The 24,806-nt window shown below is 39.4% G+C and overlaps 3 protein-coding genes across 5 annotated transcripts; 1 reads left to right on the top strand and 2 right to left on the bottom strand.

Moving 5' to 3' along the window:
• Positions 1–543: 543 nt before the first annotated feature.
• On the bottom strand, positions 544–9,352 carry LOC102719885. Its single transcript, XM_040525923.1, has 24 exons — positions 9,235–9,352; positions 8,933–9,114; positions 8,667–8,751; positions 8,454–8,507; positions 8,140–8,231; positions 7,918–8,021; positions 7,422–7,497; positions 6,601–7,054; positions 5,758–6,093; positions 5,463–5,666; positions 5,278–5,376; positions 5,108–5,180; positions 4,463–4,590; positions 4,064–4,352; positions 3,752–3,975; positions 3,540–3,667; positions 2,684–2,798; positions 2,172–2,227; positions 1,960–2,053; positions 1,697–1,886; positions 1,531–1,620; positions 1,358–1,458; positions 1,223–1,285; positions 544–1,048 (listed from the first exon to the last, which is right to left on the bottom strand). The coding sequence occupies exons 1-24, from the start codon at positions 9,280–9,282 to the stop codon at positions 941–943; spliced, it is 3,393 nt and encodes a 1,130-aa protein (XP_040381857.1). The 5' UTR covers positions 9,283–9,352; the 3' UTR covers positions 544–940.
• Positions 9,353–12,308: 2,956 nt separating this feature from the next.
• Positions 12,309–16,787, top strand: LOC102719605 (protein trichome birefringence-like 28). 3 transcript variants are annotated; one of them, XM_040526405.1, is made up of 5 exons: positions 12,309–12,590; positions 12,687–13,082; positions 13,169–13,368; positions 13,440–13,628; positions 16,114–16,787. In XM_040526405.1, exons 1-5 carry the CDS (start codon positions 12,339–12,341, stop codon positions 16,469–16,471), a joined length of 1,395 nt encoding a protein of 464 aa, XP_040382339.1. In that variant the 5' UTR covers positions 12,309–12,338; the 3' UTR covers positions 16,472–16,787. The 3 variants fall into 3 exon arrangements, with proteins under 3 accessions (XP_040382339.1, XP_006659001.2, XP_040382340.1); XM_006658938.3 differs by having other exon boundaries at positions 12,309–13,082; XM_040526406.1 differs by lacking the exon at positions 16,114–16,787 and adding an exon at positions 14,508–15,389 and having other exon boundaries at positions 12,309–13,082.
• A 527-nt stretch (positions 16,788–17,314) lies between these two features.
• LOC102701561 (probable AMP deaminase) lies at positions 17,315–24,312 on the bottom strand. The gene is made up of 19 exons (XM_006658111.2): positions 24,002–24,312; positions 23,292–23,476; positions 22,482–22,671; positions 22,017–22,195; positions 21,874–21,925; positions 21,637–21,764; positions 21,035–21,214; positions 20,861–20,928; positions 20,630–20,772; positions 20,053–20,114; positions 19,748–19,861; positions 19,450–19,590; positions 18,928–19,080; positions 18,733–18,786; positions 18,546–18,656; positions 18,249–18,422; positions 18,099–18,179; positions 17,903–18,001; positions 17,315–17,796 (listed from the first exon to the last, which is right to left on the bottom strand). The coding sequence occupies exons 1-19, from the start codon at positions 24,243–24,245 to the stop codon at positions 17,728–17,730; spliced, it is 2,427 nt and encodes an 808-aa protein (XP_006658174.1). The 5' UTR covers positions 24,246–24,312; the 3' UTR covers positions 17,315–17,727.
• Between the last annotated feature and the right edge of the window lie 494 nt (positions 24,313–24,806).

Genomic DNA, 24,806 nt, shown 5'->3' with positions numbered 1-24,806 from the left:
TCTCATTTCTTAGCATCTGCACCCTAATCATTTCCCTATGCTTATAAGCTAAAAATATGAATTTTCAAACTTACTCCCTCTTTCCCAGAAAAAAACCAATTCTTCGGTTTCCGTGTCCAATGTTTGACCATCCGTCTTATTTAAAAAAATTTTAGGAAATTAAAAAAAAATTAGTCACATATAAAGTACTATTCATGATTTATCATCTAATAAAAATAAAAATATCAATCGCAAAAAAAATGAATAAGACGAAGAGTCAAAAATTATAGATAAAAAATGAAAAAATGGTTTATTTTGAGACGGAGAGAGTACATTTGGAGTTAATTTTAGGGATTTTTTTTATTGTAGTGTATTTTCCAGTCTTGATTTTTAGATCGCTAATAGCACATACATAAAAGCTTTTTTTTAAATTATTTTTTGTTTACAAATATAACATAAGCGAATTTCGCTTATTCCCATTGTAAGCTAAAAGATAGGCAACTTGATTGCCTCTAGAGTCATTGGAACAATTGAAATTATAATAATAAGTACATAAATGCTTATATTATTGTACAAAATTTGAATCCTAGAGGCAATAATATATTCACCGGTTTCATTTACAATGCAAACTCCAAAACCAAACTATATTTGTTTCGTTCTTTCTACATTATTACATACATTGTGTGTGTATATGATTACATAGTACAAAACAACCTGCTATGTGTACAACATATCATCCTAAACTTGCTAGTAACATGTAAACGACCGTCTGCCCCGACAAAGTTGTAACTTCCGAGGCTCACCTTTCCTCCTCTACTAATATTGCACTCCACAACACCACCAGGCGGCACACAATGAATATGAATCAACAATCACCACCACATCTGAATGCCTGAATTGAATTGGACCTACCTACTTAATTTCTGTAGGAAGCAGCATATACAAAACTTAGTGTTAATTATTATAGCTTCCACCACTTCTTATTCTCCATTGATTTTGCAAGCTCCTGGGCCAGGGAAGCAAAATTCTCTGCTCCACTCTCAAGCTCCGCAGTTCGTTGGCTTATTCTCTGGTAAACCAAGGATGAACAACTAATATTCAGCTTCTTTTTCTTACCTTAATAAAACAACTTCAAATGTGAGTGCCCAACGTATATGAACGCCTTAGGGCCGACTCCAATGGAAGAACGGAAACTGTTCAAACTGCAAAGCACCACATCAACTATTCAAGTGTATTCTCTCACCTCGAGTTTCTCCTGCCGCTGAATCAGCTTTTCTTTTGCATGAGCAGCTGCCGCCGCCGCATCCTGCAATCCTCTAGATTTAGCTTACGCACACAGAACAACCATGATAGAATCACAATCTTGAAATGGAATTACCCCGCCAAACTTATATTTGGTAAGAATTTCTTGCTGAGTTCTCATTCTTGGCTTTTCAACATCACTCGATCCCTCAAATAGCTTTGCTCTCTCCTCCTCGGCTGCAAACATAAACGTGCAGAGTTCACAGTTGTACCTCTTTAAAAAATCAAAACAAACTGTGCCATACCGACCTGTTGTTTTCTTATTCACGTGATGAGACGTAGACGATGATGCTGGTGGAGGGGCAGCTGGTGGCATCTCATCATCAATATATATGTCATCTGCATCCAAATACTAGTAAATAAATAGGCACTACTAAATGATAATTGCTTTTAGATAAACAGGGGGGAAGACAACCTATTGATAGTTCTTCCATGGGGTCATCAGGATTGGAAATTGACGGTTCAACAAATGATTCTTTCAGGAAAAGTGATTCCAACTGTTCGCTCATGGTTTGTACAATTAAACTTCCTTTCAGTTTTGCATCTTCTTCTCCTTTGCCCTTCAATCCTGTAATGATGCCACCAAGAAATCCTCCTGCTGGAATCTGCAGAAGAATATTTATGTCACGCCAAATTGTACACATATGATGATAAATAGAAGATTAGAAAATACTGAACCTGCTTTCTTTTCTGGTCCATCGAGACATTAATAGCTGCTTCAGCTGCTGCTGCAAGTACTTTGTCATGAAGGCATGGCATTGATTCTGGAATCCTAAAATGATAATAGTCATTGCATGGTCATAAGTCAGAACTAAGCTTCTTAAGCTGAATAGGAATCCAAATGAGAGAGAACAAAATCCCACATAAGAGATCCCAGAAAAGCCAAGTACCTGAAGGGATTCTCTGAGGATATAAGGGAGATGATCGTAAATTCTGACCCGTTTACCTGTGGTGGAGTAGATCAGCAAAAAAAATTGAGAGATTTCTTCCCCTAAAATTTCCCACTCACCACTATTTACACTGTATGAAGGATGATTAGTGGATTGCGAAAGGTGCAGTGTAGGTTAAGTGCATGCTACGTTACATAGAATATAATGTGGTCACTCTCTGTAATAATGTAATAGGTAGATTGACCAGATATTCTAAGTTAAACCTCGAGTTTTGTATTAAAGATGGAGTCGATAGGGGTTACTTTTAAACTCTGTCCACATTCAACTGTGCTTGCCAGTTACCACAGTGATAACATGGCATTCGATGAGTCAAATATGGACGTGGCAGCAACAATAGACAAAAGAACCAACAAACATCTGGGGATATGTGACGCCAAAGTTCAATGTATTACTTGGGACCAACCAACCAGGACCCTTAGTGTCAAGTTACAGCTGAGAGCGAAACAATTTACCAGAGCAATCTGTCCATTCGAGGAGCTCATAGACTTCTCCATGCCTGTCTTGTAACTCCACTTTAATAACGACATCAATGAGCTTTCAGCAAGAATAGTCAGGTCTGGAAGAGACCTGGTCATGACAAAAGTAATACAATTATCTTACAAAAAATCAGCAGATTCCTGCATGAATGAATGCAAACATGCGGACAGTGGCAGATGACAACATTAGGGCATCACATGGAGGAGCCAATACCAAAAACAAAGATGAACTGGTCCTGATGAGGATTGGGCTGGGAAATCAGCCAGCATTGAACCTCCCAGTTAAGGCCTTAAAGAGCTTTCCAGTTCAAAAGTTAAAACCTAAGAATCTGGTCTATATCAAAATAATGATCAATGATTCTCTTTCCTTTCATACAGCTAAACTATATTCTCTGACTCTATACCAACAATTCTCCTCTTACCTACACTAACCTATATTCTATTGAGATCACTTGTGGGATTGGACCTCTTAAATAAGCCCTTGTAAAGTTTTATTTCTCCCAAATCTAAGAAACACTTCTAGATTAAAAAAAAAAAACTACTATCTCCACTTATCTACAATTAATTAGTCTCGTGAGAAACCTTTTGGAGTGAAAGTGTGGCAGTATTAGTTGAGGTGACAAGCAAAGCTGTAGTAAATCACATTTCCTGACTGAGAGGAATATGGTCGAGTCTAAAGAGGAGACACATTGTCTCCAACAATACATTGATCATACACACTATAAGTTGATCCATACTATTAAAAAATATACTAAATGATGTAAAAAAAATTCACAAAAGCAATGTATGTAGAATTAAAACAGCAGGAAAATTGGCAAAAGTTCATAATTACCTCAGTTCTATTGAGCCCGTCTGATAAACTAATATAAGTCCACAAGCTTTACCATCCATATTTGTAAGAACTGCTGACCAGCAGCAGTTTTTTGCTAGTTTGATCCTATGTAGATGTTTGCTGCTTCCCTGATGATGAAAAGAGTATCACATGCAAGCTATGGAAAAAAGTTCAGAATTTCAAGAAAGCAGTTGATATAACTATGTATGCACCTGAATCAGTGATGGCAGAGAAAATAGAAAAATCACATCCTCACAGCAAACCAAAAGAAAAGAATCTGAACCACCACTGTGTGAATGCTGCGGGTTATTTTTCTGGCTCTTTTCAACTGTGTGTGTTTGTTTTTTGTCGAGAACACTTTCCTCTTTTGAAATATGACCTTTACTTGAGAATTTGTCTTCTGATAATTGGTTTTGTTCCTCGTCTGAAGGTCCATCTAGATCCAAAACCTAGAAAGTTATGCATTGATCTGAAGGAGAAAGAAGGCAAGCGCCAACTTAAAGCACTGGATAGTAATCACTTGCCTATGACATACATGGAAATTGCAGATAGTTGCTTCTGATCTAATACACATGAATTTATTGTCACACCATTCACGCTATCATGTACAGTAAAACGTCCATCCTTAGTCAAGGAAACTAGAACATCTGCAGGGGACTTTGTGCTTTGAGAACTCTCCATTTGTTGATCGTTTTCCTTTACAGCAGATGTAACAGCATTGTAATTGCTCAATGAAACAACAGGAGAATTTGTTCCTGATGCACAATCCACACTGAACATAATTGAAAGTTGATTGGCATCAAAACTTGCCAGCTTTAAGAAACAAGACAGAAAACAATAATAATTAGTTAATAACAACAGATCAATGCAAGACTTCGAGAAATCTTTGAGACAAAATTCATTATAAAATAAGCAGATTATACCTGACCATTTTGATATCCCACTACGAGGATCTCCCCCGAAGCTGTAAATCTGAGAGATCTCACAGGGGAATTTGATGCTAGAAAGGCAATGTGACAATGAAACCCTCTCCCATGGTGAACAACATGAACTGAAAGAATAAGCACATGCAATACTTTTTTAAGGAAAATGAAATGGACCACATTCAGAGGAAATCAGGAAAACATTATAATGATTCCCAGCAAACCTACCAGAACTGCCTACCATTTTAAGAGAAAGAAGTCAAGAACAAATATTTGAACCACAGTGAAATTCAATGTGAACAGGTTCAATCAATTTTAGACATGACAGCTAACGGACAAGTAGAATTTTTTTTTAATCACGTTCCATCAGCCGATACAGTGTTCTATTAAGAAAGAAAAGCATTCAGACTACAGCTAGGATCTCCTGTCCACCATATGTTTCTCATTTGAGAAAAAAAAGAATGATATGATCTCCACTTGCATGACTATCTGATGAGTAGACATGAATCTTTTATATGTTATAAAAAGGAAGGACAGTTAGCATAGACCTATCCTAGTAAAATCTGGCCGTAGTATGTGCACATGGAAGAGATATCGTGCATACGAAAACAACGCATGCAAATAGGACTTCAGTGAAATGTATACCTTCCTGCTTAGATTCACTCACAAAATGAAAGGTTGAACCTCCAGTGTGCTCGCGAAGCACATAGATGCGGACCTACAATAACATAAGAGATTATTGAATTCAAATACACTATCAGCATTCAACAACCAACCAATTTGACTGATCTATAAATTTAATGATATGATCTAACCAGACCACTTGTTGTGCCAACAGCCAAAGTCAAGTTTAATGAGCAAAAAGCCAGTGAAGATACAGCAGAATTTTCTCCATCCAACTTTACACCAACCACCTGTGATAAATAGTAATAACTTGCATGGGTTAACATTTTAGTTAATTGTCAACAGGGAATAACACAAGTAACACAGGATAACCCACCTTTCCATCCAAGACAAACATTGGCATCAGAACTGGAAAGGTTGCATCCCATATTCTCACAGAACTATCTTGATACCCTGCAACGTATATTCTTTCAACGGTGTGATCCTCATTCAGTGACATTTCACTAGGAACCCCACCAGTCAAAGGCCATTTCATGTTCCGTTGCATGAAAGGTGCGGCATTTTGCTTAACACAAAATTTCTACAGAAAGAACCATATGGATATGATCTAATAAAAGATACATAGTGAAGTCTTAATAGGTTGAAGTACCAATATCAACACACAATTGTACCTTGAGTGAAGTACTTTGAGATTCCCTTCCATTTATTGAATAAAGGTTAGTGACTGTTATATTGGGATCACTTGTTGGAACTGTGACTGGAAATTTTTGTGCTTCAGGCGGAGCTTTTCCCTCTTCTAATTTTGGCACAGAAAATAGATCACCAGCATCATAAAAATTCAATTGCCCAGGATTTGTCAGAATAAAAAGTGCAGAAGTTCGGTTTTTATATGGAAGCCCGCTATCTGAAATTAAAATCATATCAGCAAAGGATCCATCAAGTTTGAGATCCATCCGCGACATGCACCTTGCTGACTCTAATCCAGAAGTTGATTCCAGGCTTAGGACCTGCAGAGAAATACAAGGTCTGGTTTTTAAAATTTTGAGTTTCAGCAGCAATACAATAAAATGATTTCCATGTTCAGGAAAGTAACTACCCTAGATGCTCGGTTAGGAGGCTAGGAATGGGATTTTAGAACAAAATCTAGATTTCCATAAAATTTCTAACTAGTAGATTGTTTACATATCCAAAACTGTTGTTTTCTGGGCATAAACACAATTTTATTGTCCTTAGTCATCATGCTATTTATGCCTGTTATCACAAATTTAAAATTTGCCTAGTGTGACGGCTTTCTTTAACCATGTGAGACATATGGCCAGTAAAAGGTTGTCACTAAATTAAAGATGTCTTGAAAAAGTAGTAGCCAAGAGATTGTATTTAGCAAGTAGGCAAAGGATCTGAAAATAAACTAAAGTTGACTCCTCTAGAGGATGTATAAATTGCACACATGCATGCCTACAATACAACAGGGAAAAGGAACAGTGGAACAAATGAAAACGAAACAGGGGACAAACCGTCAGAACTTCCTCAGAACCCATGTCATCACCACCATATACAAAGAGATGCCCTCCTTTGTTAGAATCAACTGACCCAGCAGACCAGTGCAATACAATAACTGGGAGCCTACGAATACCAGAAGCCAACTGAAGTTTAATGACATTGGATGAGGCATCATTTTTGTTGTCTTGTTTAGAGGATTTTGCGGTCATATCCCACAGAAGTATGTCTCCAGTTATGTAACCAACAGCAACAGTTGAACCCCCTTTGGATGCCCAACAAAGGGAGCAAATTTCTCTCTCTTCTTCTGCTTCTGCATTGATATTATTGTCTTCATCTTCAACAGCATCATTCTGAGCAGCAGTGACTTGATTCTTCATGTGTAAATCACCATAGCCTCTAACAGCAATAGCACAATCCTCTGATACATCCCAAAGAACTAATAATCCTTTCTCATATGCGATTAGCACCCTGCAACATTTAAAACAGTTATTTTATGTATTCCAGATTGGCAAAATGAATTGATCTAACCTCACATGGGAGTAAAGGAATGAAATAAAACTATATTTCATATTTCCAACTATCTGCTTCAAATGGGTGTATGTGTGTGTGCGCACGCTTTTTTACTTGATTCTTATTTCATAACATTTAGTTCCGTAATTTGTCATTCCTGAAATGTTTTCATGCTAACAAGAAAAAAATGATAAGTGAGGTTATTTCTTATACCTACTTTCCCTAACTCTTACTACCCCGATGGTCTGTCAACAAAAAGGAAAATGGCAATAACTAGATGTTATTGACCAAAAGCTTTACAAGTTATGATTGAAGAAGGCCTTACCTGGTCCCAAAGGTGTCAGGTTGCGGCAGTATTCCAACAATAGATTGGGGGTCCTCTAAGGAAACACAAGTTGCTTCTGTGATGAAATTAAACCAACAAATGTCAACAACCACAGACTATGTTAAGAAAAAGAATCACTGAAATGGTGTCAGTAATGATTTGGATCAGCCAACAGGTGAACTTAAGTGGGCATACTATGCAAGACAACAAGTGCTTCTGGTAATTTAAATGAATAATAATGCAAAACTGCAAGAACACATGAAAAGCAATGCCTGTGCTCGCAGTAATTCAGATTCATTATTGCACCAGAAGTCAAATATTTCTATGGAAGGTCCAAACTATAGTGTAATATATTATAATCCTGTTTGCTCAGGGTTAGAGTTATGTGCATATCAATAGAAGCAAACTGTATAACAGCTAAGTAACCTATACAGGAATTGTACAAAATTAACTCAAAATATTTGTTGAAAAGGACACATAAAAGACACCGGCGTACCAGCTAAGGAATGTATTGGAACATTATAGGGCATCTTTTGAAGTTTCCCATCATCAACATCATACTTCAGTACTGAAAGCAGGCCATTCTCATCTCCAATGTACCTGAATGCAGAAAAATGATTTAGCATACAAGAAAAGGTTAAAAACTAATAGTACAACAGATACACCAGCCAAATAAATTAAAACGGTGGGGAAACAAGTTTCCATATATATAGCTCACATCAGAAAGGTCCCCTCTATAACTGCAAAAGCAGTTATATTGATGTCCCACTGCGAAGAATAAAATAGTTGTCTGAACTCAAGATTCCATACCTACAAGGCACACAGGAATTATATGCAACATTCCCTAGAACTGGCAATATTCTTCTGAAATGAGGACAGAGTAATAATATATTTCTCAAGTAAACATAGCTGAACTAAAACAGATAGCATGCTCGTAAGCTTTGGTAGTTAGTTGACATCCTTATTGAGTGAACCAAATAGCACACATGTACCCAAAAAAGGAAAAAATGTGTCAACGGCTCAATGCCATACCTGGATTTCATTCTCATTAGAAATGGCAATCAGAAGCCCCTGATTTTGTATAAACTGCAACAGGAACATGGAGGTGTGAATCAATGTAGGCAGTTAGCTTAACACAGCAAGTATCAGACATGCAGTAGAATGAAGAGTAAAGGGCAGACCGTGGCCACAAAATATAGGTGAAGAAAAAACACGGGAGAATTAGACAGAAGTGCATGAGCGAACCTGCAAAAACTTGTAGGGGAGGCTGTTGGGTGAAATAAGGAGGCCCTCGATGTTATCACCTCCAATGATTTTAATCCTACCGTCCCTGCAGTTTGAGGTGCAGGAAAGGGCATGAACTCACCATATACTAGCATACATATAGATGGATATAGTGAAGAAGAAGAAGAATACAACATGCGTGAAGAAGTGTTGCTACACTACACATGAGAAGAGATGCAAGGGGTATGAGAAAGCGCAGAAGAGAAGAAGAGGACGTAGGAACGGACAGTGTGGCGACGGCGAGGAGGCGCTGGACGGGGTCGAAGGCGAGGAGTGAGGCGGTGTAGGGGACGCCGTAGTGAAGGGCGATCTGCGCGTCCATCTGCGCCGCATCCGCATGGGCATGGGCGGCGGCAGCAGCAGCAGCTCTTCCTCCTCCTCCTCCTCCTCCTCCTCCTCCTCCTCCTCCCTGCAGCAAGGCAAAGCAAATAATCCCAAGCAAACTAATTGAGCTGTTCGATCTCGTCGGAGCTAGAGGGGGAAACCGGGGGAGGGAGTAGGTAGGGGTTGGAAGGGAAGGAGCAGCAACCTGATGCAGCAGAGCCTTTTGGAGAAGGCGCTTGGGCTTGGCGAACATCGATCGGAGGGAGACCAGAGATTGGGTGCGTTCACTTGCCGGCGACGACGGCGACGACTGGTTCTTCAATCCCAACTCCTTTCGCTTGTTTGGCTTGGCAGTCGACGACGACTGGCGCATAGGAGAGAGACGACGTGACGTGACGGCCCAGTAATAATAGAAGAATAAGGCCCAACCAAACACACGACTGACACTTGCTGTCCCGGTCCAGTCCAAGTCCTAGGAGGCCCAGGCCAACATCTCTCCCACGTTTATCGTTGAAAATGGTATTACTACTGTTGTCTCGTAATAACTCTATTTTTCGTTTTTTCATTTATCGTTTTTCTGTGTTAAATGTTTAACCATTTATTTTTATTTAAAAAATTTGTAAAAAACTTTAAAAAAATAGTCACGCGTAAAGTACTATTCATATTTTATCATCTAGTAATAAAAATATTAATTGCAAAAAAATTTCAAATAAGACGAAAAGTCAAAACATTGAATCTAAAAACTGAAAAATGACCTTATTTCGAAACGGAGTTAGTATTTATTAACTCCTTCGTCTCTAAAAAATGTAACATTTTGGTTTCTGTCTCTAGTGTTTGACTATCTATTTTATTTAAAAAAAAATTTTAAGAAATTTAAAAATTTAGTCACACTTAAAGTACTATTCATAATTTATCATCTAATAAAACTAAAAATATTAATCATAAAAAAAGATAAATAGTCAAACATTATATCTAAAAACTGAAAAATTAATTTGTCTTGGGACTAAAGGAGTAGCGTTGAAAATGGTCCGGTTCGGCAGGCGCAAAAACATCATTCATTTGATCAGGAATCAACCGTGCTAATTTAACTATTTAGTATCGAACTAAAATAGAATGCTGTTACAGTTTAGAAAAATCAAATTATGTATATGGCTAAAAAGGAAACGGCAGCACTTTTAGACCTATTACCCAGTCAAGGACTTTGGGGGAATTTACCCACTACTGCCTCAGGTCCTATAACAATTAAGTTTAAACTACAGAAGTGTAGTTATTATAGTTTAAATTCTACATAACTAAAAAATTTGATTTTGTTAAACTCTATGGTCTTATAGTAATACCGTTGTACTCACTCTATTCTAAAATATAAAAAATTTCATCCTAATATATAAACACTTTTAGCTTCAGCTCTCTTTGCAAGTATAAATATATAAAACACAACTCTACGTATCACATTAATCACTTTCTATATAAAATTTTCTTATTTTTATCATCGCCTATCTCCCACCGTCGTCCATTCATTATTTATAAAAGGATATCCTAGTTTTTTAGAAACTTTAATCCCTGTTAAAGAATATAGAATTTTTTTTACAAACAAGGTACTTCAGCCTGCGAGGGATGGTATTTTCATGATGAGCGTAGCAGTGGATTTGACGCGGTGACGCAAACAGCATGAATAAATCACGATTGTCCAGTCATCAAATCATGATACATTCATGCTTGTTGATAGATCGATCCAGTCCCATCCCAGATACTCGAAGGTGATTGTTTGGCTTGCGAACAAATCATTGTCATCACCGTTCTTTGGCTTTTGTACTTAGGAATTTAAATTTTTAACCATAAATTTAAAATTAATTTTTAGATTTTTTCATTATAGTTTATTTTCAGCTTTATTTTTTAATTGCTATGAAAATATATATATATAAGTATATAAATATAGGGACATATATAAGTTATATTCATAATTATTTTTATTTACAAATATATTCAAAAAAATAAAAGACGACCGATGTATCATCCTGGGCCTGGCATAATCCAGTACCGTTCCCTTTTTTATATCTTCATACGGAGTCAACGGTACACTACAGTTGTGAAAAAATATTTATTTTTAGGCTGTTTAGTATAGACTAAGCAAATATAAAAAATATTTTAGAGATAATTTTTATTTTTGAATTGATTAGTTTTCTCTCAAAGCATATGATTATGTTTGGAATCATTTGAACGATGGAAATACAAAAATGAGAATAGATATACTTATATCATGAATAATATTTAAATTTTAAACGGAAGGGAGAAGTAGGCGAGCAGCTAGATGGTGCAGGAGATTGATTGCTACCCTGTTCGATCGGTTGTCATTATTAGTTGTTACCGAGGGTAGTGGCAATACGACCGACGTACGTACGTACGGTAGACGGAAAGAGCAAGTACTCTCTGTGTGCAAAGTTACATTTTAGCATTTGAATATTATTTTAAAATATAAATATTTTTAATATTATTCAGACACTACTTATCGTATCAATCGATTTACGCTTAAAATTCTCCCATCACATACCCTCTCACTCACATTCATGTGTTATATATATTTAAGGACATCACAGTATTTTATTCTTAGCCTTAATATTTATAAAACAATATAGAAATATTTATATTTTGTGATGGATAAGTAGACAAGAGTATTTGAAATACTAATATTACTATATCTATTTTTGTTGTTGTTTTGGACAAGTCTGATTAAATTTTTAAAACTTTTGACTAGTAATACTTCTAGGATATATAATTTGAATTACCAGGACAATATGGATATAGATAAGTTGTAAAGTGTATTTTATTATATATATTTTAACAAAAATGATAAAGATAGATTCAGAAGATTGCTAAACAATAAGAATTAAAGTGGAGTGAGGAGTATATAAGTGGTCCAGGTATGGTAGTAGATGAAAGGTGTCGGTGCGTCTGTTCCGTTAATCCATCAACAAATTACGTACAGTAGTCGGAGGAGTATATATATACGATAGGATGTTTTGATTTTGATTTGAATAAACCAAAAGATGGAATCGGGATTTGGGAAGAGAGAGAGAGAGAGTAGTACACGTGGACGTGGTGTGGTAGAAAGGGAAACGTGGACGACGACTAGTTCCAACGAAGCCCAAAGATTTCTTCCCATTCCATACCATTCCCCTCCACACCACACCACATCCATGGAGCAAGTTCCAACGAAGCTGCTGCTTCTCAAGTGAAGAAGAACAAGCCCTCCCCCTCCCCCCCCCCCCCCCCCCCCCCCCCCGCTCCATCCCTTGGTCCTCACCATTGCAGATGCAGATGCGGATGCAGCAGCGCCGGAAGCCGCCGCCTGCCCCCGCGCCGGTGCCCGCCAAGCAGCCCACCCCGCGCAGGACGCCCGGCCCGGTTTCCTTCGCCGCCGCCCTACTGCTCTCCCTCCTCCTCGTCGTTACCTTCCTCCACGTCAACGACCACGCCGTCGCCAGGCTGCCCCTCGCCCGCGCCAGACCCAGCGGCTCCCCCGACCTCCGCCTCCTCCAGGAGCAGGAGGCCGCGCACCAAAAGGTCAGCTCCATCTACTTGGTCTCACCCAACACCACCACCACCAGGTCTTCGACCCCAACTGCTCCTCCACATCCCAAATTGCAACACAAGCATCAGGTGGAGGTGGTGGCAGCGGGGAACAGCAGCAGCGGCGAAGGTTGCGACCTGTACAAGGGGTGGTGGGTGTACGACGCGGAGGGGAGGCAGGCGCCCCTGTACAGGGAGCCGGAGTGCGAGTTCCTGACGGAGCAGGTGACGTGCATGCGGAACGGGCGGCGGGACGAGTCGTACCAGCGGTGGCGGTGGCAGCCGGAGGGGTGCGACCTGCCGGGATTCGACGCGCGGGCTCTGCTGGAGCGGCTGCGGAACAAGCGGATGATGTTCGTGGGGGACTCGCTCAACCGGAACCAGTGGGAGTCCATGGTGTGCCTCGTCCAGTCCGCCATTCCCCATGGACACAAGACGCTCACCAAGTTCGTCAACAACGGATCGCTCAACGTCTTCCGAGCGCACGTAACTCCTCCTGCTTGCCTACTACTCCTCACGTACTAGATTGATGATTTCATTTGATTGAAACGATGGATGGATGGATGCTGCAGGAGTACAACGCGACGGTGGAGTTCTACTGGGCGCCGTTCCTGGTGCAGTCCAACTCCGACGACCCGCAGGTGCACAGCGTGAGGGACAGGGTCATCGCGTGGCGGTCCATCGCCAAGCACGCCGCCAACTGGAAGGGCGTCCACTACCTCGTCTTCAACACCTACATCTGGTGGCTCAACACCTTCGACATCAAAGTGCTGTCAGTCTTTCACTCTCTACTCTCCTTTTGCATTTCATTCCAGTCCTTTCCTTATTTCCAAGGAATTGCAGGAAGAACAGAGGCGCTGATCCCAAGGGGAAGGGGAAGGAGGGATGGTGGAGCAGCAGCAGGTACGCGCTGGTAGACCGGCCGATCGCCTACAGGGAGGTGCTCAAGACGTGGGCCAAGTGGGTCGACAGGCGCATCGACCCTACCAAAACCACCGTCTTCTTCATGGCCATGTCTCCCAACCACATCACGTAAGCTTCCCATCTTCCTTGCTTGCCATTGCCCATACTCCTCCCACGCGAAACAGAAAGATAATCTGTCCGGATGCACCTACGTCAACACAACACACAAAACAAGCGAGGTTCAGGTCAGGTCACCACTTGGCTTCCCGAGGAAGAGAATTGACTAGTCCGCAACCTACTGGTAGGATCCTAGTTTTTTTTATTCTGCCTCTTCCATGGGTGTCGACACGTGCTTCCGATTTGGTCGGTCCTTGTACTACTCCGTCAAGAAAACGATTTCAGAGATTTTTCTGTAGAGCTTTTAACATTCGTTTTATTTAAAAAATTTATTAAAAAATTGAAAAAAATAGTCACAAGTAAATTACTATTTATATTTTATCATGTAATAAAAATAAAAATATAAATCATAAAAAATTTCAATAAGACGAAGATTTTATGTTTTATCTGTAATAACAATAAAAATATAAATCATAAAAAAATTTCAAATAAGATGAAGAGTCAAAAATTCAATCTAAAAACGTAGAAATTGGTTTATTTCGGGACGGAGGGTTTAGTTAGGTAACAATACGGACCAAGAAAGAAGCTTCGGAACCAGGGAAAATCTACTAATCTAAATCTGCACAACAAAATTTTATTTAATTTTACTTTAATACGTTTGGCATTGAAAGTATGTGTAACCGTAGGGTATAAAATATAGAATGATAACAAAACTAATTGTATAAATAAAGGCTATTTCATTAGACATATTTTTAAACTAATTAATCTATGATTAGCAAAGGTTTACGGTAGCATTATATTCGTTAATCATAGATTAATTGGGCTCAATAGATTCGTCTCGTGAAATAGTCTGGAAATGAGTTTTATTAATAGTTTATATTTTCTAATCAGTGTTCAAAGAGGAAACAGACAGGGTCTTAGCTTTGTGCTGCTGCGGCACATGGGCAACCTGGGAAAATTCAATCGTATCCATGACCTGCTTCCATGGAGTAAAGGGAAGACGCAAAAATCACTGCTGCGATCAACTTGGGGTCCATAACACACCCATGGACCACTCCGTGCCATTTGCAAACCACTGACCCCGTTCGTCCCAAAGGAAAAAAGATCAATTCAACTAATGTAGTGCGCGTCTGGTGCATTCATGGTTTTGGATTCTGTCACTAGTACTACCCACAGTAGACTAGTAGTGTTAGCGGTTGAACACACTTTTGAGCAGTACACAGGCATAAATTCAGTGATCTTTCTTTTGAGGATACAGCAAGTAGAACCATAAAAATGCAGCAATGTAGAAAGAAGAACCGCACTGGATCGATTTGAGCTTAGAGACAGATTGGCGAACCGAAGGATCATTTCAGTCTGCCTAGTAGAATTAATGTCAGCAAGTATATGATTGGCATTTTTAGTAGTAAAGATGTTGATGCGTGCATGCTTACGTCCCCATATATATGGTCCCCAACATTTCGCAATCACCTGTTTGTCGCTTTCCTCGTTGATGAAATCAACCAAGGGAGCGCCACGTTCTAAACAGCTGTTTGTTTGTTTAGAGGAGAGTTAGTAATAACTACTCCGTCTTTTCCTCTGTTTCTTTCTTCCGGGTAAGGTTTTACTACAGTTATGCTTACGTCTTTTTTTCGGTTCTGAACAGCTATAAACAACAGTTTGTTAAGAAGAGTTGTCAGTAATAAACAAACCACGAAAAGCTGCAAACCTGCTGGCTCGTCTTCTTCCACTGTTTCTTTCTTTTCGTTTGATTAAGGTTTTATTACCGTTCACCCCGCCTTTTCTTTTATGTTTATAACCTAAAATTTAAATTTTTAATCTTAAATTTAGAATTAATTTGAGTTTTTCCACTGAAGTTTATTTTTCAGCATTGACTTTTAGATTACTAAGATATAAAATTTTTATTTATAAATTATTTTTTGATCGTAAATATACTATTTAGCTTTTTCCATAAAACACCTAAACAATCACTTATACATACTACCCTTCTCATTTGGTTGGCAATGGCATATGCATATATGACATAAGTTGCTTTTAGCTTGGATGCGCACATAGCAATTGTTAAGGAGTCGCCAATTCAAATTAAGCGCTAAGACTTTATTGGCTCACCGTACCGTAGCACACCAAAGGCATGTTTTTCAGCTCCGGACTTCCGGAGCAATGGTGGCAGTAATCAGATCGTTTAGGCTGGCGGTATCAGGTCATGACTAGGTTGGGTGTCGCATCTAGATCAGAATCTGACCATTATTTTAAATAAGTGGTAGAACAGTAGCACTGGCTTTGGTGAAAGTTAGCGGACAGACAGATCTGAGCCTTTAATCCTCCGGCCATGCTTTGCTGCCTCACTGTTATTCCACGTGGTGGCAACTGTTATTCTGTGTGATCGATCTGAAGTAGAACGGTCGGTATTATTTTTAGAGATCTTTTACTTTTAGGGAAATGGTTTGGAAACGTATTTATTTATGAATGTAAGTAACTTGGTGTGAATATGCAACAGGCCAGAGGCGTGGGGAGGATCGGCGGGGGCGGTGAAGTGCGCGATGGAGACGCAGCCGATCATGAACAGGACGTGGGGGCTGGACATCGGGACGGACTGGCGGCTGCACGGGGTGGCGCGAGGGGTGCTGCGCTCGATGCGCCGAGTGCCCGTGCGGTTCGTCGACATCACGGCGCTGTCGGAGCTCCGCAAGGACGCGCACACGTCGGTGCACACGCTGCGGCAGGGCAAGCTGCTGACCCCGGAGCAGCAGTCCGACCCCCGCACCTACGCCGACTGCATCCACTGGTGCCTCCCTGGCCTCCCCGACACCTGGAACCACTTCCTCTACGCCCACATCGTCGCCCACGCCGCATAACCTGCCTCCACCACCACTGATCCTTTTTCCTCTTTCTTCTTTTTCGCTCTTCTACTACTTCTAACTAGTGTAGCTGCACCTGCAATGCAAATCTGTGAGTAATTCTTTTGTACAATCAGAAAGGGAGGGATTAGAATCAGAAACAAACAAACAGAAAATAAAAGAATAGTTGTTAGGGACCGGATGATGTACATCAAAACGGCCGGCTTCTTCGCCTTTGGTGCCTGCCAAAGGAACGAACTTGCCAGGACCGACAAACAACAACACACCGCTACTATACCAGCTGACCTATTTTTTTTGAAAAAGAGATTTTCACCGGTATCTTTTCGCTTCTGTTTATACTTATAAGTCAAAATTTAAATTTTCTACCATCAAAGTTTATTTTTTAGCATTGACTTTTAGATAGCGTAAATATACCATAAAATCAAACAATGACCCCTTTGTTTGAAGGCTTATCTGATTTTCACGAGGATATAAACAACTAGAATTAACTAATATAGAGTGACAATCTTGTTTTAAAATAATCAAATGAGAAACACTTATATATTTTTTTTTACATGAAATAAACAGCTTAGAAGCTTAAAAGAGGATAAAAAACACCGCACCTATGAAAGTTTGGTGTGCCACAGCTATACCAGCTTACCTATTTCTGGTGAAACAAGTAGAGAGGAAAGATGACAGAAAAAAGAACAAATGTGAACTCGCTGTCCTTGTGTTTGCTTAACTGGCCGGTGGTCCACTCAAGCACCTGTTCATGCATGCATCAGCTAAGGTGGCTCATCACAGCGAAGTCATTGCGCAGTCCGACCAAAGACAAAAAAAAAAAGGGGGGGGGGGGCAGTCTACCGAACGATGTCACACGTATAAATGTACGCCTGTATTAATAACTTACAGCACGTATATCACCTCATTAGACCCTTAGTTTCAAGGTGATCAGTTCCCCACCATAATTTTGGACTATCCGATTCCCCCAATGCATGTTTAACCTTCCTCAGTATGCTTTCAGTAACTTATTTCGTGGTACGGTCTCTGTCCTAACATAATTAATTTCTTATCAAAATCCTAGTATTCGGGAACTCTCCACCAACATGCTACGGAGATTCATCGAAAAGTAGAATCATGCCAGATCCCTTACTCCTCCCTTCCGCAAGCAAGTAGAATATGCACGGTCCCAAGCATTTGGTAGGAAGATGGGGGTGCCTTCCAGGACCACCAACAAAAGGACGTCGGGGCTTTCATAATCCTTGCCCAGGTCTTCACCTGTCAATTTCTTCGGGTAGGTCAACCTTCCCGAGGTATATCAGCTCCATTTCTTCTTTCCAAATCTGCGGGCCCAGCAACAAATACAATTACCAACATAAAAAAAAAACGAACCGATAAGTACAGGAAGAGATCAGAGTCCAGGCAGAGAAGCAAGTACAGAATACATACAGTGTGTCGGAATTCAATCCTGATGTGAGGAACATTTGTCTGGTGAATGTCATTGCCATAATGACCTCTTTTATAGTAGTTTCTACCAATCCAGTGTGACTATACAAGAGCAAAGTCAGACTTATCAAAAGAGAAAAAAGGGAGAATAAATATGAAAACATACTCAGATTGTTAAATGAACAACAGCAGTCTATACCTTGAGCCTATGAGAGAAACCAGACTGGTAGACAGAATTCCTAGCGACTTCACACAGGTCGCATGAACTTAGCTTCCACAGCTGCCAAGAATAGCAGATCTAAGTATAAGGGAAACATATTGAAAGAAATAGAGGGAAGGAGATACTTACCGAAGCAGCGATGCTATATTCTTCAACCAAAGGTTCTTTTGTCAGGTGAATTTGCAAAGGGTCGTCAGTTGAGAGAGAAACATTAAGGCCTCTTAGGAAAAATGTTGGGAAAGGGTTTCGATGATAGTCTATAAACAACGAATTGTTGCTTAAAGGAGACATGGCAAGACCAATCTGATTATAGGCAAACAAAAGATGGTTAGTTCATTTCAAAGGTCTAAGAAAGCAAAACGATAGATGTTGAAGTGTAGCTATTGTGCACAAAAGATGTTGATGAAAGAACAGAATACTACGAACCTGAGCTAGGTAATACAGATACTGGAGTACAGGGGACTTCTTTAAGTTCACCCCATGAGCAATATTATGAGCAGTAAGAAATGCTGCAGCAAGATGGTCAATATCGCCAGCCTGAAGACAAGAATCGTCAAGGAAACTTTTTCAGCGTAAATATATAAATACTCAAATGTGTGCATTAGGCATATACCTCCCCACAGTGTGGACGAAGTTTGATTGTTGTCATACCCTTGGACTCACGAAGCTACATAAGACAAATCTCAAATCAACCAAGAGGGCCCAAATAGGGGATAGGACATCATAAATGCTGAAATAGCAACTAATTTGTAAACTAGAATTTGCAGGTGAAGAACATGCCAAAAATCTGTGGGCAAAAGGTTGTTACCTTGTTCAGTGTGTACAAGTTAGCATAACAATAGTATACATAATATGCATATGCTGGATTAAAAACATTAGTCCATTGCTCAGGTGTGGGCATGTGTTTTGTTGGGCGCCTCTCTGGTTTGCTTTCATCATCCACCAAATCCAGCCCAACGACCTGAAGAAAACAGCAACAAAATTAATGGCAATGACCATGACTGTACAGGCCCATAATATAACAAGGCAAACAGCAGAAATGCTGACATGGTAACGTACAAATGTACTAATGTAAGGAGTTTGGAGGAAAAATATCCTAGGGAGCATTGCCTTTTATACTACAGTAAGCCAGTAACTTATCAAGGTTATTTTCTCCATTTCCAGAAGAAGCTGACAGAACAACCAAAAAAAGCTAGATCTTTCTAAAGATTCAAATAGCACTGGCCAAATATTCTCTCTCTTCTAATTAATTCATATTCTTTTACTCCATATATTGCAGAACCATTATACCAGTGATGCAATGTTCAGCTACATAAAATTTTCCACCAACCTGTTGCAAGAAGACATGCAGCTGAGGATGTGAAGCAGGATCAACAGTTACTTCAAAAAGAGGCAGAAAAATATTGTCAAGCAGGTTCTGGAAAGAATTGATTGTGCCCATCTCCCTGTATACATTGTATATCCGAGGAATCTGCAAAACAAATTAAACAATGTTTTAGTGAATCTATTCTGGCTAAAAATGTTAGCTGCATAAATTATACTAGTGTTTACCCAAAGATTAAGAATTGATTACGGAATATGTTGAGAAATAAAAATACAAGAGCAAAAGCAGAAGAGGGCATCATAACCTGAATTAACCAAACAACATTCTCGCTGTACAATTCATTATTCACTATCCAACTTGCCATCTGATCCCATTCACTTTTTTTTCTCCCATAGATAGATATTCGATACTCAGCCATCTGATGAAAGTTAGGGTAGGAATAAGTAGCCAGAACATCATAGTAAAAGAAATGCTAAACATATGAAGACACTGTGTATAGAGGCCAGATTTCTATCCATTATCTATAAGCGCTGTGTTAAATGACATATAGCTAACACCACCACCTTAAAGAAACACAGATACAATATTGGTACAGATAGAAGAAAGCACCTGATATTTACTTGCTTCAAGGTCAGAAAACACTTCTTTCGTCAATTCAGCAAGAAATCGGCCTATTAAGAACATAATATAAAATTGTCAACATATAGGTATGCTGAGAATGATGTCAACAAAGAACATGGATAACAATTGTCAACAACTCAGGCCTTGTTTAGTTCCCAAAAAGTTTTTCCAAAAACATCACATCGAATCTTTGGACACCTAAATAAAGCATTAAACATAGATGAAACAAAAAACTAATTGCACAGTTACGGAAGAAATCTTGAGACGAATCTTTTGAGCCTAATTCGTTTATAATTAGCCATAAGTGCTACAGTAACCAACATGTGCTAATGACGGATTAATTAGGCTCAAAAGATTCGTCTCGCGGTTTCTAGGCTAGCCGTGAAATTCATTTTTTCATTCATGTCCGAAAACCCCTTCTGACATCCGATCAAACATCCGACGTGACACTTCTCCCAAAATTTTTTTCAATCTAAACAGGGCCTCAAATGAAAAAACCCACAAAAAGAGAATGGTATCAACTACTAAAACATGTATAGGAAACAAGACAAAACAAAATATGCACCTTGAATAAGGTTGTCCTGTTTAAGAAAGATTTCCCTCAGGCGGGATTGGCCACAAGGATTATACTTCAGATTGAACTTGTCAAAGCGATGGAATGTACTCTTATCAGCATGCACATCTAAGAGATCAACATTGAGGTCATACCTGGCAGAGTGGTCAGCAGGTTACTTGAAAATTGTTAATCAAAAGAAACATAACAGAACCATCACATAACATAAAGAATTTCAGTTACCCAGTCAAGTCCAAACTCTCAAAAACCTCTTTGAGAGTCAAGTAGGTCCCATCTCTAAAAATCACAACCTGAACAAATGCAATTTTTGAAATTTTAAGTCGAGTGTAGACAGAGAACCACCATATTCCACAAGAAAACAACAGGGATTTATAATAAAAAAGAATGTAGTTGTACCTCATCAGGTTCCTTCCTCAACTTGGACTTGATAAATCTCAACAAATGCTTCTGATTCATGCACGCAGAGTGATGAACATGAGTATCAACTTTCCTGACATTGTAGAAGTCGCGATGGGGTGCAGCTTTCTGAGCAAGTAGTTCTCTATCGGCGTTGACCATCAAATGAAGATTGAATTTCTGAATAATCCACAAGAATGAATGCGGTAGTAAATGTACATAATAAAAAACAATCAAGTTATGCATCATATTAATGTGTTTGGTGAGATCTACAAATCAAATTATATTGACAGGCCAGTCTGGAGGCTGGAGCACATTCATTTTCTCATTACATGGCAGCAACACACAGTGTGGCCTACGAATAATTAGACACATAAAAACCATAGACACACCAGGGCTTATTTTGCATGCCATAAACTTGAGATTATATATTAACATTGCTACACTACACAAGTTATATATTAACATTGCATGCAGCCTGGTGTCCTGGACCACCTTACGGTGCCATGACAAGATTCTACACATCCTTTTGCTATGTTCGCAACATTTATATAAAAATAAGAGAAGGCAAGCAGTTGAAAGAACCAAGTCTAAAAAATTACCTGCTCTAGAAGATTTAAGCGTTTATGACACACGGTTCGAATATCCCCAGCAGCCAACACACGGAGGATATAGTGCATATCAGTAAAAAACGTAGTAGCATCAGCAACAGGGAAGACTCTTTCTTTAGCTGCAGCAACAGAGGTAGACAAAAATAAGTGATGGCCAGCATGCAAAATACCGCGAAAAAATATGAGTAGAGTTGTGAACTAAAAGAATAAGAACAAATTTTTACTCACAGTCTTTATTGGGGTATACATGAACAACACCATCAACCATTTCAAAGTGATGCTGAAAAGAGGAAACACAAAATTTAGGAAACAGAAAGAGCACACAAATGTGTTGCTAGTCAATATGCAGGAATATAGAGAAACACACTCACATCAGTTTTAGTCTGATATTCATAATGGAAAGGGTTTGGATTAGGTTTTGGAGTACTAGGATCAGTAATGATTTCCTTCTCCCAAGGAGCAACTTCTTCTCTAAAGATATACTTCTCTCGTAGCTCAAGACATTTCTGAAGAACTTTATATGCTTCAATTTCATCAGGAGATGGAGTCTCTGCAACAAAAATGAATAATCGCAAGTGCAGCAACATGCAGGAAAAGAACAATAGCAATAGAAGGTTTTATTTTGGCTACAGAAATCATCAATCGTGTAGGTAGTCTATAAAATAAAATGCATTTTAATTTCTAACTGATACCAAAAGGAACACATCTCATTGTGAGCATTTATTTCTGAGAATACCAAGTTTAAGGTTATAGAACTAGAGTCACAGTAAAAACAATATTAATTGGACTTAAAATAGAATTGATTAAATATATGGAATGGGGAAAGTGGGCAATACCAACAGCTGTGATATTGATCCTACTGAAAGTCTCATGTTCAGGTTCCTTTCGAAGAATATCTGCAGCAACTGGATTGAGCTGGGTCCCATGCAGACTACCTGTTGCACTTTGAGATCTAATCATGTCTGTTGATGATACTGGTTTTACATCCCCATTCTGATTTGCTTTACCCGGAAGGGGATCTGATCCCTGAGATGCAAAGAATAATCTTAGTATTTTAAATACACATACATACTTTCCAGCCTTGCAGGTAGAGAGCTATCACTGAAAAGGAACATCGCGGGAGAAAATGTAATGAAGAAATCCATATTTACTGTGTGGGGAGCATATGAAAAATTTAGTGAGGAAACAGAAAAGTACATCAGTGAACAGTGCAAAATGTAAGACAAGCCTCAGCTCAGCAGATTACTGTTAATGATAGATAAATGCTAGCAGGGATCATCTCTTCATTACCATGTTCACAACAACATATGCATGACAATTGCAAAAAAAAAATGTGCATGAGAATTACTCCATTTAGTTGATTATTCTATTTAGATGGCCATGAAACTTAACATAAGAATCTTTGGCTGATTATTCTTCTAAAATAAGCACATAACTTACTATATCAAAACACAATGAGGTTATCCTCGTAGGATTGCATTGAATAGGGCCATTTTTGCATTTAGTTAAACAACGGTGTATATTACTAATATCCTTGAGACCAAATATTTTATTTATGCCATTGAGATGCAATCTACCCAGAAAAAGAAAAGTAACAAATATGTTCCCATATCTTGGCAAAGTAAGCATATGCATCTTAGACTTACAATAGCTCCATTTGTACCCAAGTAAACGGCATTGTTTTTAGAATCTGGGGCAAGATTCTCATCATCACCATCTGAATCTTCGATACTCTCAAACGCACTGACAATAGGAACAGGGGATCTTGGTGTAGTAGGTCTAACTAGAGGTCCAACTCTTTTGGTGGAAGCTGGTGAAATAATCGGCTTTCCTGATAGGTAAAAGGACTTAACATTAGCATCAAAATTTCACGCAGGATTACTTGCAAATTAGAAATCAACGAAAAGGTGTGTGATTCATGTCAAACTGTATATAAAACCATGCCAGTCTTGATAATGCACTCACTACTGCACTAAGATTAAAATAAATCCCTTTCGTTTCATCATTTTTTTTAAAAAAAAAGCACCACTAGATTCACTACGTAAACATGATTAGAACCACTGAAACAGACGGGTTGTGTGTAAAAATCCCCAGATGCACAAACCCAGAAGGCATGGACAATTAAAAAAGAAATCTACACCATAGGCAGTAGTAAATGACTAAGTATGGATTAATCCACAGCTGAATGAAAAGCCAGTAGGGTAGTGAATTAAAGGAAAACAAGGTGGGTCGCGGTCGCTGATATTATACAACCCAAATGAATAGAGGATGGTCAGGGTGCGGCGGTCCGATCACAAGAGTTATGAGAATGGCATGGAGGAGTAAAAAAAATGTAGCGGGAGGAAGGCGTACGAACCTTCTCGGGCGGTGTGAAGCGGCGGAAGGCCTGGCGGGATGGGAAGGGTGGTCCGGCGATCGTGGTCGGGAGGGTGGTGTTCCAGTTCCAGGTCGTCGGCGTCGAGGAGGCGGCGGTCGAGGGAGCGGGCGAAGCGGAGGAGCTGGTCGAGGGTCTTGCGGTGCATGTAGTAGGCGGAGGCGGCGGCGACGGAGGCGCCGAGGAGCGTGGCGACGGCGAGGTGGAGGGCGTAGGTGGAGTCCATGGCCTTCGTCTCGTTGCGACGAGGAGGGGGAGGCGGAGGGTTTCCGTTTCCCTTCCTGGGCTTTGGCTTTTGCCTGCCTGCTTGGGCTCCCCCTCCCTCGCTCTTCTCTTCTTATTGCCCCAACCCCAAGCGAGGGCGGTCTGACATGTGGGGCCTACCACCACCACCACCACGCACGGAATATTTCTGTGGACATTCCTTCCTTCGGAATACATTCACTTCTCATTTTTAGTATTTCAATCTTTTAATAAAGGGTTCAGTTATTATACACTCGACTGCTCCATCTCTTTATATTATACGGTATTTTAAACCCTTAACTTATTTTATCCGTAGATTAATAAATATATTTTACATTTGTATTTTGATTCATTAGCATCTGTATATATATGTGTTTTTTTCTTTTTTATATATTATAAGATGTTTTAGCGATGTGTATACTCATCTGTCTATTAATTTTTATGTTTTATATTTGTTTTTAATTTATCTGTATTTATATGAATTTAGATAGGAGCAAAATATTATATAATATGAATCAAACGGAGGTAAGTATACTAAGCACTT

This window comes from Oryza brachyantha, chromosome 7, assembly GCF_000231095.2.
Source record: "Oryza brachyantha chromosome 7, ObraRS2, whole genome shotgun sequence".
Classification (NCBI taxonomy): Eukaryota; Viridiplantae; Streptophyta; class Magnoliopsida; order Poales; family Poaceae; genus Oryza; species Oryza brachyantha.
Note: the sequence above shows the minus strand (reverse complement) of the source record. Positions and strands in the feature narration are given on the sequence as shown.

Coding starts and splice junctions, on each gene's coding strand:
- LOC102719885 (XM_040525923.1), bottom strand. CDS start 9,282: ATGTTCGCCAAGCCCAAGCGCCTTCTCCAAAAGGCTCTGCTGCATCAG. Junction 9,115..9,234: donor AAAAGGCTCTGCTGCATCAG/GTTGCTGCTCCT, acceptor GCCTTGCTGCAG/GGAGGAGGAGGAGGAGGAGG. Junction 2,228..2,683: donor CGAATGGACAGATTGCTCTG/GTAAATTGTTTC, acceptor ACTCCACCACAG/GTAAACGGGTCAGAATTTAC.
- LOC102719605 (XM_006658938.3), top strand. CDS start 12,339: ATGCAGATGCGGATGCAGCAGCGCCGGAAGCCGCCGCCTGCCCCCGCG. Junction 13,369..13,439: donor ACCTTCGACATCAAAGTGCT/GTCAGTCTTTCA, acceptor AAGGAATTGCAG/GAAGAACAGAGGCGCTGATC. Junction 13,629..16,113: donor ATGTCTCCCAACCACATCAC/GTAAGCTTCCCA, acceptor AATATGCAACAG/GCCAGAGGCGTGGGGAGGAT.
- LOC102701561 (XM_006658111.2), bottom strand. CDS start 24,245: ATGGACTCCACCTACGCCCTCCACCTCGCCGTCGCCACGCTCCTCGGC. Junction 19,081..19,449: donor TGCATGTCTTCTTGCAACAG/GTTGGTGGAAAA, acceptor TGTTTTCTTCAG/GTCGTTGGGCTGGATTTGGT. Junction 18,787..18,927: donor ACTTGTACACACTGAACAAG/GTAACAACCTTT, acceptor TGTCTTATGTAG/CTTCGTGAGTCCAAGGGTAT.